We start from the raw sequence: 18,543 nt of genomic DNA, 5'->3' as shown, positions 1-18,543 counted from the left end.
GCTGACGCTTTTATACCCCAGGCGCTCTGACGTCGGGGAAGGGGTGACGTCAGCCGACGCTGGACCCAGACTTTGGAATCCGGCCAACCGATGGGCTGCCTGATGCAGGACAACCCATATGTGATGACTGCAGATGCATACCTATCGGACATCTACATTTATGGTAGGTACAAAACTGTACTTTTCTTACTTCACCCTTCTTCTGAGATGTATTTGCTACAGAATATGGGGTTTGTTGTATGTTACATTTTTGGTTTACTATTAGCCTTCACTTTTGGGGCACCTGACATCTGGGGCAAGAAAAACTGGAGAACATGGTGTCGGCTGACAGCTTTGTACTCCTGGCGCTCTGATGTCAGGGAACATGACTGAACAGCCGACACCGGACCCGGACTTTGGGATTCTGGCTGACCGAGGGCTACCTGCCGGCAGGAAGAACCTTACAGTGATGACTGCAACAGTGAAGACACTCGAACATCTACATTTATGGTAAGTGTACACAACTGTACTTTTCTGCTGCCCTTTATTCTCTGCCTCCTGTACCTAAGAAGCCAGATGGGTTTCTGTAAAGTGCCTGATGAGTGCCAATTTCTGTATAATGCTCTTCTGCTGACTCTTCTTGAGTGTCAGTTTCTTCTGAAAAAACATCCAAGTTGTTGCCCTCCACCAGGCTGTTGCCTTCTGATAAGGATTGTAGGGCCATGGAAAGATTGGGCAAGAAAGTTTACATTGTAGCCACTTTGTCATTTAAGACCATTAACTACCAGACTCCTATGACCAGCTATGTTTTGGCTGTTCATTGGTTTCTGACCTTCAGGACTCTGAGTGGAAGGCTTCGGACATTTCTCTGCTAGACTCCACTTCACAAGTTGCCCATCGTTCAATCAAATGTAACTGTGATGCAGCTCACACTTCTTCCAGGGCTTCTGCCTTTGGTTCAGTTATGAGGTGTTATTCTTGGCTTGGTTGTCAGGCTTTGCCTAATGACGTTAAGGCCAAACTTTGATTCTCCTTTGGATAACAGAAGTTTTTTTTGGGTCTGCTGCTGCTAACCTTTTCAAGTCATTAGGGCAGTACCATAATACAAAGAAAAAACTGAAAATTATTGTAGATTTAAGAACTGGGATGCTTAAAGACCATCAGGTTTTAAAACTGAAAAACATTTCAAACTCTTGGTGAAAAAAGAAATCCACAAAAGAAAATTTCTATAGGTTTAAGGAGTCAGAAAAATGGAGAGATTTGAAGAAGATGGTAAGACAATGGAAGAAACTGCTGATTTGAAAAACTCAAAATGGTTAAACGCTGAGTGCAAAAAAGAGGCCAAACTCTAACAGCCATTTTTCTCAGTACCTGTTTCAGTCATGTCTTTTATAGTAGCACTGGAGATGGAAGATGTGCTATCCAGATTTCACAGTCATGGGTGAACCAAATACCACCAGTAGAATATTCTTTGCAGATTCAGCCTGTCACTAGTATTGTTGTTGTTTTGACACCTTATTTTGATTTGCATACTTTTGGCTAAAGATTTAAATAATGTAGCTTGTCTCAGAGGGTGAGTTTTGTCTGGCCTGTTTACAAATTTCCTCAGTCTGCTGACATTATCCATGAGGACACCACCTGCAAATATAAAAGAAGCCCAATGCCCCTTGTCTCAGAGGGGAGAACAAGTTTTGTATGGCAAGTATACAGTCTTTTCCGTATGCTCATTTTATCCATGACCACTTTGTCCCTGATCTCAGAGGGTGAAGATGAGTTTTGTCTGGCCCATATGCAGCTTCCTCAGTATGCTGACTTTATCCATGAGTATACTGATTGCAGGTATGAAAGTAGCCAGTTTCCCTCGTCTCAGGGGGGTGAGGAAGAGTTTTGATTGGCCCATATACAATCTTCTCAGTATGATGACCATGACTTTAGCCTTGAGGACACCGGTTATAGTTTAGTGATTCTTCTCTTCAAGGTATTATTTAAACAATCAGTACTACAGAAAGTTATTTAACTGACCCATTACTTATTTTTCTTTCCTTCTGAAAACTTAGATTCTTCATTTTCATCAGTTTTGCAAATTTAGTCTTTACCCAGACACTGACACCACCACATGCGCAACTGTAGCATATAAGTGCACAAATGTCAGCTTGGGCCTTTACTATAATTTAAATCTGACACTGAAACTTAGCTGTGTCTACAGTCTCTGAAACAAGAAAAACTGTACATGTTGGTGTGTTACCTTTTGAAAGGGAGGTTAAGTTGATGGATAGATTTGGGGGGGGGGGGGTACACACTTCCAGTACATTATAGTTTCACAGGGTCATAGGCAAGTGTACGGCACCCCATCTACATACCATTACAAGCCTAACCAAAAAAAAAAAAAGAGAGAGAGAAATATTCAAATTGCATACATCCTTGAGGAGGAAAACACATGATAGATAAATTTCAGTGGCTCAGTAAGGAGCACACTCACTTTTGAGGCTGAAAGGTCAGAAGCCTGTTGGTTCCGTTTCTGGAGAGCTTGGATTAATTTTCCATTACTGACACTGTAATGCATCATAAAAGGGGCACTGCTGTCTTGAGTGTTCCGTCTTTCAGATGTTAAACAGAGGCCCCAACTGCCCGAGTTGGTGGTAGCATAGGTAGATGTAAAAGATTCCATAGCATTTATCAAAAAGAGTAAAACTGCCCTGGCCAAATTTCTCCTGGTCAGTATGAAGGCCACTTCAGGTTTCCCTTTAAAATGAGGTTGCTGGCATAATTACATGATTAGCAAAATATAAATAAAATAAATACAATTTCAGGCTGCTCATCCATTTATCTCGGTTTAACGTGAAAGTGCCAATGATTCTACTCTGCTTGACATGTAGTGGGAGTTTGTTCTAGAGGTGGGAGATAGGTTGGCATATGAATATATCTTGCCAGGATGAATATATCTTGCCAGGATGCCTTATCTCAAAAAAGGTTCAGATCTTGTAACTGTATGTTTAAGGATCTATTTGTTCTGCAAAGGAAAGAAAAATGAAATCACTGCAGGCAAAAATAAGTTTAAACTCTCTTTATGCCTAAACATTCTTGTTAAACCTACCAGGGAACTCCAGGCCTTGATCAAATCAACCAAAGTCTGATATGAGATGAAAATAGTCACCCAGGTGAGGTATAACACCCAAACCACCTTAAACTGTGTTAGAAACCTCAGAAACAATTCTCAGAACTGCTCTGAGCTAATTGACAGCATATACTTGACCCAGAAGACATAGTCAGCCTACTAGCATACAAGTTTTGCTCAGTGTTTACCCGCTTCTCCTTCCTATATTCCCACTGCACATACTGGTATCTGCACTCCCTCAAATCTCCCAAAACTGAGTCCTTAAAGCACTGTCCAAGCCCCGGTAACACTACTGCTGTGGGACTGAATAGTATACAAGGCTGCTTACTGACAAGCCTGAAGCAGGGTGTGTTACTTCCCCTACAGAGGCTTTTCACTGTCAGCTTCTAAACAGACTTTGTGTGTGATGAATGGAGACCAGCAGCAGTAATCTGCTTTCACAAAATTGGGGTGTTAACAAACCCAGGTAATTACAAACCCATAAGTCTGACCTGCTTCTTCTGTAAGGCCATGGAAAGTATTATTATGGAATTAATGAGCAAGGATATAGGTAACCTACAAACTCTCTTCTCAAGCCAGTTTGGATTCATCAAGAACATGTCCTGCTTATTTAACCTGGTTGATTTCTTCAAGGAGGTTACTGAAGCAGGGGATGAGATCAAATCTGTACACACCTTGTATGTAGACCTCATAAAGACGTTCATCACCATCCTTCACTCGGGTATTGTAGTTACTCTTCCAGCTAAAAGTAAATCCTATGAAACTCATTGGATAGATAATTGTCTCCAAACAGAGCCCAAGAAATTTGGGTGAGTGGCTCTGCATTCTTCAAAACACTTGTCAACTGTGTTGTACCCAAGGGGTTTAGTTCTTGGGCCACTCGTCTGTCATTTACTTCTCAGAGGTCAAAGCAAATCTTAAGGGTTCATGGCTGATCAGGTTTGTAGATGGCTATAGACTTTGTGCCATCATTAACTCACCAAAGGGCACCAAGGGTCCCCCAAGAAGGTCATTCCCAGTTATACAGCTGGTGTCAAAACCTTTGACTAAAACTAATTGCCAATAAATGTATAATAGTATCCTTCAGCAAGTAGGCATTCCCTTCGGTTATCACATTAGTCACATCCCCTAAAAGTTGATCTTATAGTCAAGAATCTGGGAATCTATCTAGACAGTGAACTGTGCTTTGATTGCCATAGATTTTTTATTGTAAATAAGTCCTTTTCATCTTGCAGCTTACGTCTAAAAGTATGGCATCCAGGTCAAAGGATGTAATCATTTCACTGTACGTTAGGCCAATCATTGAATATAATGCCGTTTTTAGTATGTACCTGTCACAACTAGAAAGACCGCAGTACTTTCTAAGCGGAGTTGAGGGGCAAGGCCTTGAGATGGTATGCAGAGAGGCTCTGCTTTGCATATACAACCTTAACAGACTCTATTTTTTCTGACCTTTTGCAAGTTCAAGCAATGTCAATCTCTTCTGCAACATAAATAGGACATGTTGGAGGAATGGGTCACAGAGAATAGCACTTCTATGAAACTGTCTTCCACTCCACATAAAACAAATGACTTTTCTTCCTCTATTCAAATGTAGTTTGAACGAATGAATGGGAAACCACAAATTCACCCCCAGTTTAAGCAACCATGTTCCTTATGGATGGGGCAAAAAATAAATGTCTCAACATATCATTTTTCTTCCCACCTGTGGGTTACTTGTGCACAAAAAGAAAGGGCAAAAAAACTACCATTGGAATGCAAGGCTAGGCTTTTAAAGATCCTAGCCATCAAAAAACAATTTCATGCTGTAGATAACACAAAATTAAAAAGGGCTTGAAAGAACGGACACTACATCCAACTGTTGTAATAAAGTCTTTTGATTAATGGAAGACTAAAGTGTTTACGGTTTGTTTTAGTAGTGTCCATTCCTTCAAGCCGTGTTTTTGTTACCCAAGATCCTCACAGATTAGTAGCCTAGTAAGTAACTAAGAGGCTTATAAGGAATATTTTTGTAGTGCATGGAGCACAGTGATTAGACTCCAGTATTTGGAAAAAGATGAATCAGTTGAGCTCTACAATAACCCAAGACCTAATCTTAAATGTTAAGCACCTCCTGTTTAACTTGTTAAGGTTGAGTCTTAGGTTAGGCAGTCGAATCTGCCAGCGCTGACCAGCAAAAGCAGTGGCAGAGTGAAAAACGGATTTGCTTCTGCCTAGTGTTCTGTACTGGTAATGTGTCCCTGACTTCCTGTTAATAAACTTAGAAAATAGCTAGAATAACAGGATGTGTGTTCACCTGCATTTTCTGAAGGACATGGTGTCTGAAACTTTAATACATGTCATTATTTTGTGAATTCAGTACTGCGTAATGTTTCCCAAAAACATGGATGATATGAGGAGCAGAACATGCGTATGAGGCAAAAATCTTGACAGTTGACAGGCATTGCAAGGTGAGTGTAAACATAGGAGACTGTTTATGGCAGTTATAGTTGGCAAAATACTTGGTTTATTTTTCCTGTAACAAGTAATACATGGAGCAGATAAAGCTCCACGATGTGCTACCCATTCATAAACTTTAATTGTGTGTTCTCGACATGGATGCCAAGATTCACCTCTCGAGCAAATTTTTCGGCATTCCTGTCTCATACACACAGTAAAGAGGTTACAATCGATGACCCACATCTAAGATATATATATATATATATATATCTATATATATATATATATATAAATATAAATATAAATATATGTGTGTGTGTGTGTGTGTATATATATATATATATATATATATATGTATATATGTGTGTGTGTGTGTGTGTGAAACTGCAAAGCAGCTACGGTCCCCTATGTATGATGTTCATTGTGCATACAGCTACAGTCATAACAGATGGGTTCTCCTGCCGTCAGGCGGGTCCTCGGTCGGCCGAATTCCAAAGTCTAGGTCCGGCGTCGGTTGTTGTCGCTTCTTCCCTGACGTCAGTGCGACAGGGGTATAAAGGAACCAGCCGACACCATTTTCTTCTGTCTTTCTTGCTGCGCGGTGCCCAAAGCAGAAGCAGTTCGCAAGTGCCGGTCGGCCAGCTCCTGAAATTACGAAAATTTTGAAACCGAAGTCTTCTTGAAAGCTAAGTACCCCGTTGGGGAAACTTTTCTTGCCTCAGACCGATGTCAGACAAAGTTAATAATTGTATTTCATGTGGGAAGCAAATACCGCATAAGGATTTCCATTCCCTCTGTATACCTTGTTTAGGCCCAGACCACGACGTCTCGGTCTGTCGCTTTTGTGCTACATTCAGCAAACGCACCATTAAGCGTCGGGCGGAGTTCGCCCAGCATTATTTTGGAAAAACATTTAATTATATTATGTCGTCGGATACTCCGACTCCAGTTTTGTCTAAAAAAACGCAAAGATAAGGACCGACACACGAGGTCTGCGGCCTCTACCGACACCACGCCAAAGCCGACTACACGTGGTCCGGTTCTCAGCGAGGTGCCTACGCAGCCCCTGACTACCGACGACACTTCATTGGTGGTGTCTCCTGTACCCGAGGTCGCAGGCTCCTCGGCCCACACCCCGACTACAGATACCGAAGCCACTCTTGGCGGTGAACCTCAAAATGTGGACAGGTCTACCTCCACTCAAGGTGTCTTCAGACCTTCCTCTTCTTTTTCCATCAAGGCTTTCACTAAGTCTAAAGCAGCCATGCATTCTAAGAGACAAGCTAGACAGGGCCCATCTCCAGGCCCCATGCCTAAAAAAGCAGATGCTTAAAATGGCTGAGGATTTAATTACTCTTATCAGGGGTTCTCAACCCCCACTGGACAAAAGGCCCAGAGTGGAGGAAGAATCCCCCTCCTCTGATCAGGGCTCCATTATTTCAGAGCACTCTGATGATCAGGAACATTCTTACTCCCCTTTTGAAGACTCTGATGCAGAGGAATCAATTCCTTCTGTATCCCCCTCCTGAGGATTACTCATTTGGGGAAACTTTGCATACCTTAAGGGAGCACTTCCACTGGGAAGGCCAAGATTATTCAGATTCCAAGAAAAGGCTTAGGGAATTTCTCTTTTTACCTCGGCACAGGCCTCTGGCTATACCTCCTGTCTTGGACATCCTAGATGATGTTTACTCGGAGGCCTGCCTTAACCGGATTCTCTGCCTCCAGCCCCAGTCAAGCCTGACAGGTACTACAGGGTTCCTGACTCACACCAATTTCTATACAAAAGCCATGCTGCTAACCCAGAAACCATCTCACAGGGCCCCAAGGGAGTTAAGGCCTCCACTGCTAAAAATCCATTACCTTCTGAGAGAGATTCCAGATCCTTAGAAAGGTGGGGAAAAAAGGTATATACCTCGGCTACCTTAACCATGAGGGCCTTAAACTGTCAGTTCCATATGCTAAAATACTAACAGTTTTTGTTATCACAATTGAAAAGTAAAATGTCACAACCTGAACAACCAGACTTGAAGGAGTTGCAGGATTTGATGCATAGTGCAGAACAAGTAGGTAAGCATACCTTACAATGTGGTTTTGATGCTCTAGAGGCCTCATGTAGAGCTGCTGTTACAGGATCAGTCATACGTAGACATGCCTGGCTCAAGGAACAAACCTTGCCTGATCATGTCAAAGCTAAATTACTAGATGCCCCTCTACAAAAGGATGTATTATTTGGTGCTAATGCTGAGGAGGTATTAAGGAAAATTGAGGAAAAGGCTAAATCAATGTAAACTGTGAAAGATTTTCTACAGGTACAACCCCCACGTTTCAGTAGAAATTGGCCTTCCAAAAATTGGTCCTTTCCAGCCACGGACAGACCCCAAAGAGGTAGATACAGACGCCCGAGAGGCAGGGGACAATCCCAAGGATCGTTTAGAGGCAGACAATGGCAAGCTCCTACACAAAGAGGTGGTGACGATAACTCGCAATCATTCAGAAAGCAAGCCCAATGACTTTTCCCCTTTGCATGCCAAGCAAGACTCAAATGGCAGCCCCCTTAGGAGGAAAACTGGCATTATTTTCAAAAAATTGGCATATTGTCACAAAAGACAAATGGATCCTGGACATTATAAACAGAGGCTACAGATTCCATTTTCACACCCTTCCAAAAATGAGAGGCATGCCAAACCTGCCACACAATCAAAGGGCAGAGGCACAAAGGCAAATTACAGATTTCATAAACATGAAAGCTATTCAAGAGGTACCTACGCACGAACAAGGTCAAGGGTTTTATTCCAGACTATTCCTGGTACCAAGGAAGGGAAAAGATTGGAGACCTATTTTGGACCTATCCATCCTGAACACATTTCTACTCGTACCAAAATTCAAGATGCTCACTCTACAGCAGCTTCTTCCCATGCTGGGCAAGGAGTTTTGGCTGGTAACATTGGACCTCAAGGAGGCATACCTGCATGTCCCAATCAGACAAAATTGCAGAAGATACTTCAGATTTCTTGCAGGTTCAACCCATTATCAATTCTCTGCATTGCCCTTTGGCTTATCTACTGCGCCCAGAGTATTCACAAAATGCCTGGCATCAGTAATTGCCTATTGCAGACTTCAAGGGATACAAATATACAAATATACCCCTATTTGGACGACTGCCTGATCCAAGCGGACAGCAAGCACATTCTTCTGAAACATCTGGCTTATGTAATAATGTTGTTGAACTCTCTGGGATACACAGTCAACAAAAAGAAATCAAGACTAATACCCTCTCGGAAGATAATTTTCCTGGGTGCCAACTTGGACACAAACACCCAGATGGCCTACCTCACGCCAGAGAAGCAGGGGCAACTAACTCAATACTTAAGAACACTAGCAAATTGCACCAGGCTGACTGCAAGGAAAATCCTGCAGGCTCTGGTATTCATGGCATCTTGCATCTTACTAATCCCATGTGCAAAGCTGCATATGAGGAAACTTCAATGGTACCTGAAAAACCTATGGTCTCAGCACAGCCACAGTTTGGAAACAATAATACCATTAATTCCATGTCTGCAAAAGGAATTTCTGTGGTGGGCTTCAAGCATGCCAAACAAACACAGGTCTTCCATTCAGCAAACCTCAAGCAAATCAAGTCATCACAACAGACGCCTCAGACTACGCCTGGGGGGGGCGCACATGACAGATCGGTGCATTCAGGGCAAATGGTCCCAAAAAGAAAAGCACCTTCACATCAATCAAAAGGAAATGCTAGCAGTAATAAATGCTATTATAGCTTTCAAAGACCTTCTGCAACCAGGTCAACTATTGATAAGAACGGACAGCACCACAGTTATGTGGTACATAAACAAACAGGGAGGAACACATTCATACCCCCTATGCAGACTGGCCATGTCACTTTGGAACATGGCCATGGACTTACAAATCAAATTACAAGCACAGTACTTGCCAGGCAAGGAAAACACGCTGGCAGACAACCTAAGCAGAAATATGACAGATCCACACGAATGGAAGTTGCATCCAAAAGTTTTTGCAGAAATAATCCAAGCATGGGGAAAGCCAGACATAGATCTCTTTGCCTCCCACAAAAATCACCAATTGACAAAATTCTGCTCAAGGATTTTCCATCCAAAGGCCTGGAGAGTGGACGCTCTCTCTTTCAGTTGGACATCAATGACAGTTTATGCCTTCCCACCTCTTCCTCTGCTGCCCAAAGTTCTATTGAAAACCAGAGCAGACAGACCAAAGATGATTCTCATTGCTCCAGACTAGCCAAGACAACACTGGTACCCACTCCTGAGGAGCCTGACACATTCTCCACCATGGACCCTGCCTCTAATGCCTCTTCTCCTGACTCAGCACAGCTTCAGAACTCTTCACAGCCAGCTAAAAACACTCAATCTAGCCGCATGGAAGATTCTTTAGCATCACAACAGACCCTACTCCCCTACTCTCCAAGGAGGTGCAGGATGTCATTTTGGAGGCCAGGAGGCCGTCAACTAGAAAAGCTTACTCCGCAAAATGGAAACGGTTTTGTATCTGGAATGAGGAAAAGGGCCAGGATCCTGGAAAACTGAATTTACCTCAAATACTACAATATCTAGCTGAGCTGCTAAGCAGTGGACTTTCATTCTCCTCCATCAAAATCCATGCTTCAGCCATTTCTGCAGAATACAACACTGATCCATCCTTATTCTCTCACCCTCTCTTAAGACAGTTCCTCAGAGGGGCTAAGAATCTAAGACCCCCAAGGAAACAACCATTACCTGCTTGGGATCTCAATTTCATTCTGGAAAAACTGACCTTGCCTCCCTTTGAGCCAGCTGCCTCATCAGATTTGCAATATTTGTCCTGGAAAACAGCTTTCCTTCTGGCTATTACCTCAGCTCGTAGAGTTTCTGAACTACAAGCTCTCATGGCTGTGCAGCCTTTTATCATCTTCCATCAGGACAGACTTTCCTTATGAACCAACCCGTCCTTTATGCCTAAAGTGGTATCCAGGGTAGCTTTGAATCAGGCCATACATTTACCTACCTTTTATCCTAATCCTCAAAACAAAGGGGAGAGATTACTACATTCCTTGGACATCCACAGACAACTGCGTTATTATTTGGACAGAACAAAGCCTTTCATAAAATCAGAACAGCTCTTTGTGTCCTATGCTGTAGGAGCTCAAGGAAAGCCAGTTTCCAAACAGACAATCTCAAAATGGATAGCCCACTGCATACGCTTTTGCTATTCTTTTCATGGCAAAACTGTACCTACAGGCATCAGATCTCACTCCACCAGGGCCACAGCTACCTCTGCAGCTTTCCTCAAAGGAGTTCCTACCAAAGATATTCTGGAAGCAGCCACTTGGAGTTCTGTGCATACCTTCTCCAAACACTACAACCTACCATTATACTCCAAAACTAGAGCAGGCTTTGCCACTGCAGTCTTGCAGGGCATCCTGGCTCCTCCTAGTTCCACCTAGTGCCTACCACCCCTTTCTTAGCTTTGGGATTCTACCCATCTGTTATGACTGCAGCTGTATGCACGATGAACATAGTACAGTTTTGTACCTACCATAAATGTAGATGTTCGAGTGCTAATACAGCTGCAGTCCAGATTTCCCTTCCTCCTTCCCCTCTTGGGGCAGGCCTATTGGCCAACACCTCCTCATACAACCTGATTGGGGTATTCATTCATGGTGTATTTGCTTGCAACTACTGTATTTTGATTATATTGCATTGTTTTATTACACAAATTTATGTATTGCCTTCCTTCTGGGGGCACCTGACATCTGGGGCAAGAAAAACTGAAGAAAATGGCGTCGGCTGGTTCCTTTATACCCCTGTCGCGCTGACGTCAGGGAAGAAGCGACAACAACCGACGCCGGACCTAGACTTTGGAATTCGGCCGACCGAGGACCCGCCTGACGGCAGGAGAACCCATCTGTTATGACTGCAGTTGTATTAGCACTCTAACATCTACATTTATGGTAGGTACAAAACTGTACTTTTCTTCTCCTTTCTAGTATTCATTTATATTTGTAATGGAGAAACACATACCTTTGGTATCATCTCATCTTTAGTAAAAGTTTTGCACTGTGAACTTTTATTTTTAATAGAAGGCCATACTCATCTTACAGCATGGCACCTTATGCAGGACCCAGCAGGTCAGCATCTAAGAAACTTTTCTACAGGGCAGTGTTACACTTGACCTCCCCTCCTTAGTTTGCATAGTGTAACTTAAAAGAATTGCCATGAAGATAATATCACATTACCTACCATTCCTCTCTGTCTCCTGTGAACATAAACCCCCCCACAAAAGGTCATTGTGGTTGCACTTTCTTTCTCATGGATTGTTGCCTGTGAACATTTATTGGACTGCACATTAAAAAAAAAATAATTAAAAAGTGAAAGGCAGTTTTAATCTCACTTTTTTACATACAAAACCTATTGCTGCTACCCAGTGATTGTTCTAGTACAAGTGTGACTTCCCTTGATTATCAGTACAAATAACAGTGGAATTTACAAATTACTTGTGAACTTGCCTTTTTTGTTGTTTGTTTTGTTCTGAACATGTTGTAGTGTTTTCATTAATGTTTTGGCACTGCTTTCCCCTCTGTCAGCAAAAGGTCATTGCGCAGCATAGTTCCTATACTGTTAGTAAGGTGGGGGAAGGGTGCTGGAACCCACCCCTATCTCTGTTCATGTTCAGTTTTTAAAGGAAATGGGAGTTAAGGGGACATCAGTCCCTTTTTACTAACATGATGAACTTTAGAAACTGCAAGACAAAGCTTTTCAAGTAACTTGGCATGCAGATAACCTGAAGTTGAACAGGCACATTTTGAAAAGTCATGGTGCAGTTCTGCACAAGATGCAATTCTGAAAACAAAGTTAAGGATAGGTAGATATAGTATAACATTGCCTCTGCAAGTATCAAGTTCTTTGTTTCTAGTTGTGATAAATGTTTTACTTTCTACAATTCATTTGATTAAAAAAACAACTTCTGTACTTCTCTTATATTTATAGTCTTCTTTTGCCTTTAGTTACATCTACTTTATCATTCATGTTTTATATATGTGTATATAGATATAGATTATATATATATATATGTATATATATATATATATATATATATATATATATATATATATATATATATAATTCTTTCTGCACATTCTTGTATTTGTTTCTGCTTTGTGTATTAAGCATATCTGGATTTTTTCTTCCTGGGTGTTCTCTGAAAATAAGTACTTTTGGCCCAAATGGCTTTACCAGTAAACAAATGTCAACAGGTTTAAAAAAAAAAAGGTCAAAAAGCCTCAACGTAGCTTTATCATTTTGTGAGCAGACCAGATTCTCCTGGCTGTGGAGTTGTGGACTATTCCCACCACACACAGACACAGATTTTGAAAAAGGATGCCTTTTTTTTTGAAGGGCTTGAGACCCTGCTTGGGATACTTCCTTATACAGGGCAAGCAGTCTTTCTGAATTCAGGACTTGGGAAATAGGTTCATAGGTGAGTACTAGGCTAATGGCCCTGGAGCCTTTAGAAGCCTAGCCCATAGGATTACCCTGGCATCGTGCCACCCAACCTTGGTTCCCAGTGCCTGTGTCGACTATTGCCACTGGATTAATCCCAGGGGTGAATTTTCTATTTTCCATCCACTCATCAAGATTTCTGTTGCAGATGGCCAGTGAGGTGCTCTGACATGTATGGTAAGTATATTCCATACCATGGGCAGTCTCTGGGTTATGAACCTGTCCCTCCAGCACGTCCTGTTGATTGTGATAATGAGGTTGAGGTCTCTGGAGCTTGTGGTGCAGAGGGATTGGGATTTCTTTAGATGTAGCGTTTCTAACATAGCTGGGTCAGACATGGCTTTGTAAGTCAAGCCAAGATCGCCTCTAAGTAGGTGATATGAGACAGAAAATAGTTGGAGGGTTTGTTTTGATTCTGTCTGTATAGGACAAGTGTTTAAGGCCTAGGATCCTCTTTGTGAGGTACTTTTGCAGCCTCTCCAGTTGTTGCAGGTGTCTAGTGAGGTACATGCCAAATGGGGCATTGTACTCAATGATTGGATTAATTAGGGAAGAGTAGAGGGAGGCACTGACCTCTTTCTTCCTAGATGGACAACCCTTAGTAATGAGATGTGCCACAAAGAAGGACTTTCTGACCACAGTGGCAATGTGGTGATCAAAAGAGAGGTTGCTGTTAACCTGTGTTCCCAGATCTCTTATAACGCCTTCGGTGTTGAGTGGACTACCATCAGTGTGGTAATTCACGGGAACAGAGTTTTTTTCCAAAGGGGATGATGCATTTTTTGGCATTGAGCTTAAGACCATGGTTCTGACACCAGTTGTTGGTCTCTGAGGCCTTTCTGTAGGATGTCAGCATCACTTGGGGAGTTAATTATGGCTTCCAGCTTGCAGTCGTCTGTAAACTTGGTCAGCCAGAGTCCCTTCGTGTTAGCCTGGACTTCTGAAAAGTAGATATCAAACAGGAGAGGACTCAGGACTTATCCCTGTGGGACCCCACTTGTAGCTGGTTGGCAGTCTGACTTGGAATCAGCTACTTTCACACTGTGGGTTCTATCTGTGAGCCAGTTTGCAACCCACCAAGTGATATAGGGGTTGATGCCTAGCTTTGTGAGTTTTTCTATGATTCCTGAGTGGGGAATGGTTTCAAAGGCCTTGGTCAGATCAAGGTAGGCTGTATGAACCACCTTGCCTTCATCCACAGCTCTGGTGACTGACTCAAATAAGTCGACCAAGTTGAGCAGGCATGATCTACCCTTCACAAAACCAAACTGTGTGGGATCCAGAGTTTGGAGATTCCCTATATCCTTGTTTATTAGGTCCATGATAATACATTCCATAGCTTTGCATATCAGACTTGTCAGGCTAATTGGGCATTAGTTCCTGGGGTTTGTCGTCACTCCTTCTTTGTGGAGAGTGATGACTATAGCAGTGTGCCATTCGGTAGGGACAAAGCCTAATGTGAGGCTGTGATTAAACAGGGCACACAACTGAGGTGTCAGTTCACTCTGTAGTTCATGTAGAACACAGCAAGGGATATTCTCATGTCCCATAGAAGCTGCATTCTTGGCCTTGGACAGTGTTGTTTTAACCTGTGCAGCAGTAATACTGGGTGCCTGGCAGTCTACTGATACTGTGATTGGTCCTTTGGGGGGTAAAATTGGCACTGAATTTGTCGGACAGTATATTGGCAATATCTGTTGGCTTGGTATAGGAGATACCATTGTGCAGTAGCTTAGAGCAAATTTGGGTATTGCCGTGGAGATTCTTTACATAACTATGGAAGGGCCTTGTGATTGTCTTTACTATCTTCTGCAATTCTGTTTTCATAGCTAGCTTTAGGGGATTTGTTTAGGGATCTCAACTTTTTGTTGAGGCTGATAAGGAAGTTTTTCCATTCTTCGGACTTCACCTTATTCCGCATCAGTTTCTTCCTTCTGTTGTAGAATTTGTTTATGGCAGGGGACCACCAGATTGGCTTCCTTTGTTTGGAGGAGAGTGTCTAGGTTCTTTTGAGTATGGCATGATCCATGGATTTGTGTACGTGTTCGTACAGTGCATTGGTGTATGATTCGGTGGTCATGCAACTATTCTCCATTAGCATGGGTGCCGTAAAGTTAGTCACCTCTGTTTTTAGGAGCCCAAAATTAGCTTTGGAGAAGTTTTTCATGATGCTTACCTTTGTTGGAAGGATGTGGATTTCCAAGGTGATTGGTTTGTGGTCTAATCTAACCAGAGAGGAGTTGACTATTGGTGTAGAGCAACAGTCGCCGATGTTAGTAATGACTAGGTCAAGGATGTTGCTACCTCTAGTGGGGGTAAGAACGAGCTGTTCCAGTGCATTGGAATTAATGAATTCCAGGAAATGTTGGGCAAGTGTATTGGTACGCGAGTAGTTTTCCAATTTAATGGAGGGGTAGTTGAAGTTGCCCAGTATGAGAGTGTTAGGTTGGACCGTAATATTCTCCAGGGTGCTTAGGAATGTCGAGTGCGAGTCTTGGGACATGGTTGGGGACCTATAACAGGCTACGACCTGAATTGCTGTCTTTCCCAATATTAGGTACACCTGAAGTATCTCTGATGCATTATGTTGGGCTACCAGTCTGGAGGTGTGCGAATCCTTTATGGATATGGAAACACCAATGCCTTTGGAGCTTCGGTCCAAGTTCTGGGGCCGAATGGATGAACTTGTGCCAAGATAGGTTTCTCAGATAAGGAAGTCTTAATGCAGAGGGCCCTGTCAGTAAATCATCTTGTGTAGTGAGTATTCGCACACTTGTTATTGACATAGTTGCATACTGTAGAGCACTATTTCAAGAATCTCTTGGTCAGATGATCTACTTATTCCTCTGTCTTAGCTTAACAGGACCATAACTTGCTTGATATCATCTTGTTAGTTTTGTTGTTCCTTTCCTTTTCTGTTTTGTAGACCTTATTTTCTAATCCTTTTCTGAGCTAGTTATGTTTGTGTGGAAAGCTGCCTTTTCCTTTACAGGCTTGCTTTTGTTGAAGGGACATGCGATTAAGTAAGTGATAGTCCCCCTCTGACACTGATGTGGAAGAATTTCCAGCTGACTGTCCCTTGGTGATATCTGAAGTGGTGGCTTGCTGACTAGGAGGAGGCTTCTTAAAGGTTTGTCTTTAGGCAGTCTAGGTGCAAAAAAAACTGTGGCTACCTGTATGAAGTTATTATTGATGTAAAGTTAACATTTAATGCAGAATACATTTTTTTTCTTTAAAATGTCTTTTGATTCTAGTTGATCCCGTTAACGAAAAGGAGGAAGAAGTGTTTATGAGCATGGTTTGCCCACCTGGGACAAATCCAGATGACTCTCCTCTGTATGTCCTTTGTTGTAATGATACATGCAGCTTTACATGGACTGGAGCAGAGCACATTAATCAGGTCAGTTGAAGTAGTTTCTGGTATTTTTTTGTGTTCTTTCTGAAAGAATTGTTAAGATTTATTTTCAGCTTTTACAATCTCTGATTAATCGCATTGAGTTTTTATCAAGAGTACTTCAAGAATGGGGTGTTGCTGATATGATCATGTTTATGAAGTTTGTATAGCTCCACAAACATTTCAGCATTGCTATTTATGGGAATGATTTCCCTCTGGCCAGTGCTAATATCCCTACACTGCAATAAAAATATAAGTGCTTCCTTCCCAGTGCCGTCACTCGTTGAACTTCTTAAAGGAATTCCTAAGCAAAATGTCTTGTAGTCAGTCAGTGTAATGATGTTATTGAGATAATTAATAGATGCATCGTCTTTAATGTCTCAGTCCCTCTTTTCACATCCCTAACTGCAAGAAGTGCTGATGTTTTAATCAGGTGTTTTTTCACCCTGCCAGTCTAAGCCAAAGGACCTTATTCAGTCAACAAGTTGCTTGTTTGTAATGGGGGATATTCACAAAAGAGTGTCACTTAGAAGCACACTGTAATGTCTGTGTTGAAAGACATTGTTTAGAGGCAAATGGTGTGAGAGTGTTAAGAGCAGATGTGAGCCCTCCAGTTTGGCTTATCCACTTAATCTGCCTCATTAGTATTTCCTAATTTTACTTTGGTAAGTTATGTGCTTTTGTCTTTGTTGGGTTTTATGTCCATGTACTTTTGCAGGCACCAATTATTTTCTGATCTCAGGCATATGTTTCTAAGAAGCTGCATTGTTATACTGAGTACACATTTCTGGTATAAATAGGGTTATTAACCCCTCAGCTTTCCTAGATAACATTTTTTGCTATTATTTGAATGGTTCATTGTCTTTGTTTGTTTTGTAGAAATCTTTTCTTTTGGCTCTGTATTCAAGCACTTGCCTTTACATTTGCTGTCTGCCATCTTTTGGAGGGCTAGCAGGTGGCAGCTTCTCCTGTGTTTAAAAGTTGGCAGCATCATGTTAGTAGCTTACGCTGTAAAAAAAAATAATTTCAAGGCTATGTATTATTTTCCTTTGATGTGTTGTAGTACTTCATATCACGAAATGGATCTGTATGTTTTCCCAACTATACAGAACTATCACAACAGATCGATGAGTATTACATGTTGTCCTTTGGCCACATCCTAAAACTTGTGGGTTCCCTACATGTACCCAGTCCCCATGGACAGATCAGTCTGTTTCACTAGAGTTGTTTGTATCGACCCAAATTGTTCTGCTGCGCTGGACCATACTAATGTTGGATGAGGGAGGGAGGTTTTCACTTCTGGATCTAATGTCTTTTTCGTCTGTTCCTCAACTGCTGAGGTTTTGTATCCCGCTTTGGCCACTTCAGTAGACTTTGGCTCCGTAACCCAAGCCCCTTCCCTTACCTGTAATCCTCTCCTTCACCTGAACTACCTCAGATTTAATTTGCTGCTTCAACGTTTGGACATGGTCACCTGTAGCTTGAGTGTTTTATTGGTTATGGATAAGTCACTTTCTCGGTTCTTTTTTCTCTAGTGAATTAATGTCTCACTAGTTTCTTTCCTCACCTTTCTTAATGCAGATATGAAAAAAAATATATATAGTTTTTTAGTTACAGTAGAGTGTGTTGTGCCCTGGCTAACTGTTCTGCTACCTCAATGTTGAGGTAATACTACTTTACCATTTTTGGTATTTTTTTTCTCTACCGTTTACTGGTATTAGTTGTTACCATTGCTGGTAGTCCTTCCTCTTTTGCCATAGCTTGTAGTTATTGTATTTGGTTGTTGGTTCAAAATATTGGAAAAAAACAACTGGTTTTAAAAAGTGCTCATTATGTGGGTACAAAATTCATAACTCAGGCACTCACTGCAAGTGTGTTTATTGCCTCTTACCAGGGCACCTTAATACTGCTTTTGACATTTGTGTAGAATTCAATCATAGAGCACTGGCTGAGTGCAGAGAAAACTGTGTTTTAAAAGGACTGCTTCCAGGCTCCTCCTCTTCATCATTTGGAGCTCCCCATCCCTTCTTCAAGAAATTGTCTGAGGCATCCAAGGGAGATTCCTCAGGTAAGGCTAAAGA

General features: G+C 42.0%; 1 protein-coding gene across 1 annotated transcript in view; it reads left to right on the top strand.

Annotated features, from left to right (window-relative positions):
- The window catches only part of UBR5 (ubiquitin protein ligase E3 component n-recognin 5), a 3,965,620-nt gene that overhangs the window by 2,391,764 nt on the left and 1,555,313 nt on the right, over positions 1-18,543 (top strand). The window contains exon 29 of the mRNA XM_044065648.1: positions 16,323-16,468. Within this exon, the coding sequence (XP_043921583.1) occupies positions 16,323-16,468 (146 nt within the window). The remainder of the gene's footprint in view (positions 1-16,322; positions 16,469-18,543) is intronic.

The sequence above is a fragment of the Protopterus annectens genome, chromosome 3.part0 (assembly GCF_019279795.1).
Source record: "Protopterus annectens isolate FY-2018-M chromosome 3.part0, PAN1.0, whole genome shotgun sequence".
Taxonomy (NCBI): Eukaryota; Metazoa; Chordata; order Ceratodontiformes; family Protopteridae; genus Protopterus; species Protopterus annectens.
The sequence above is the reverse complement of the archived record's forward strand: the minus strand, read 5'-3'. Positions and strand labels throughout refer to the sequence as shown.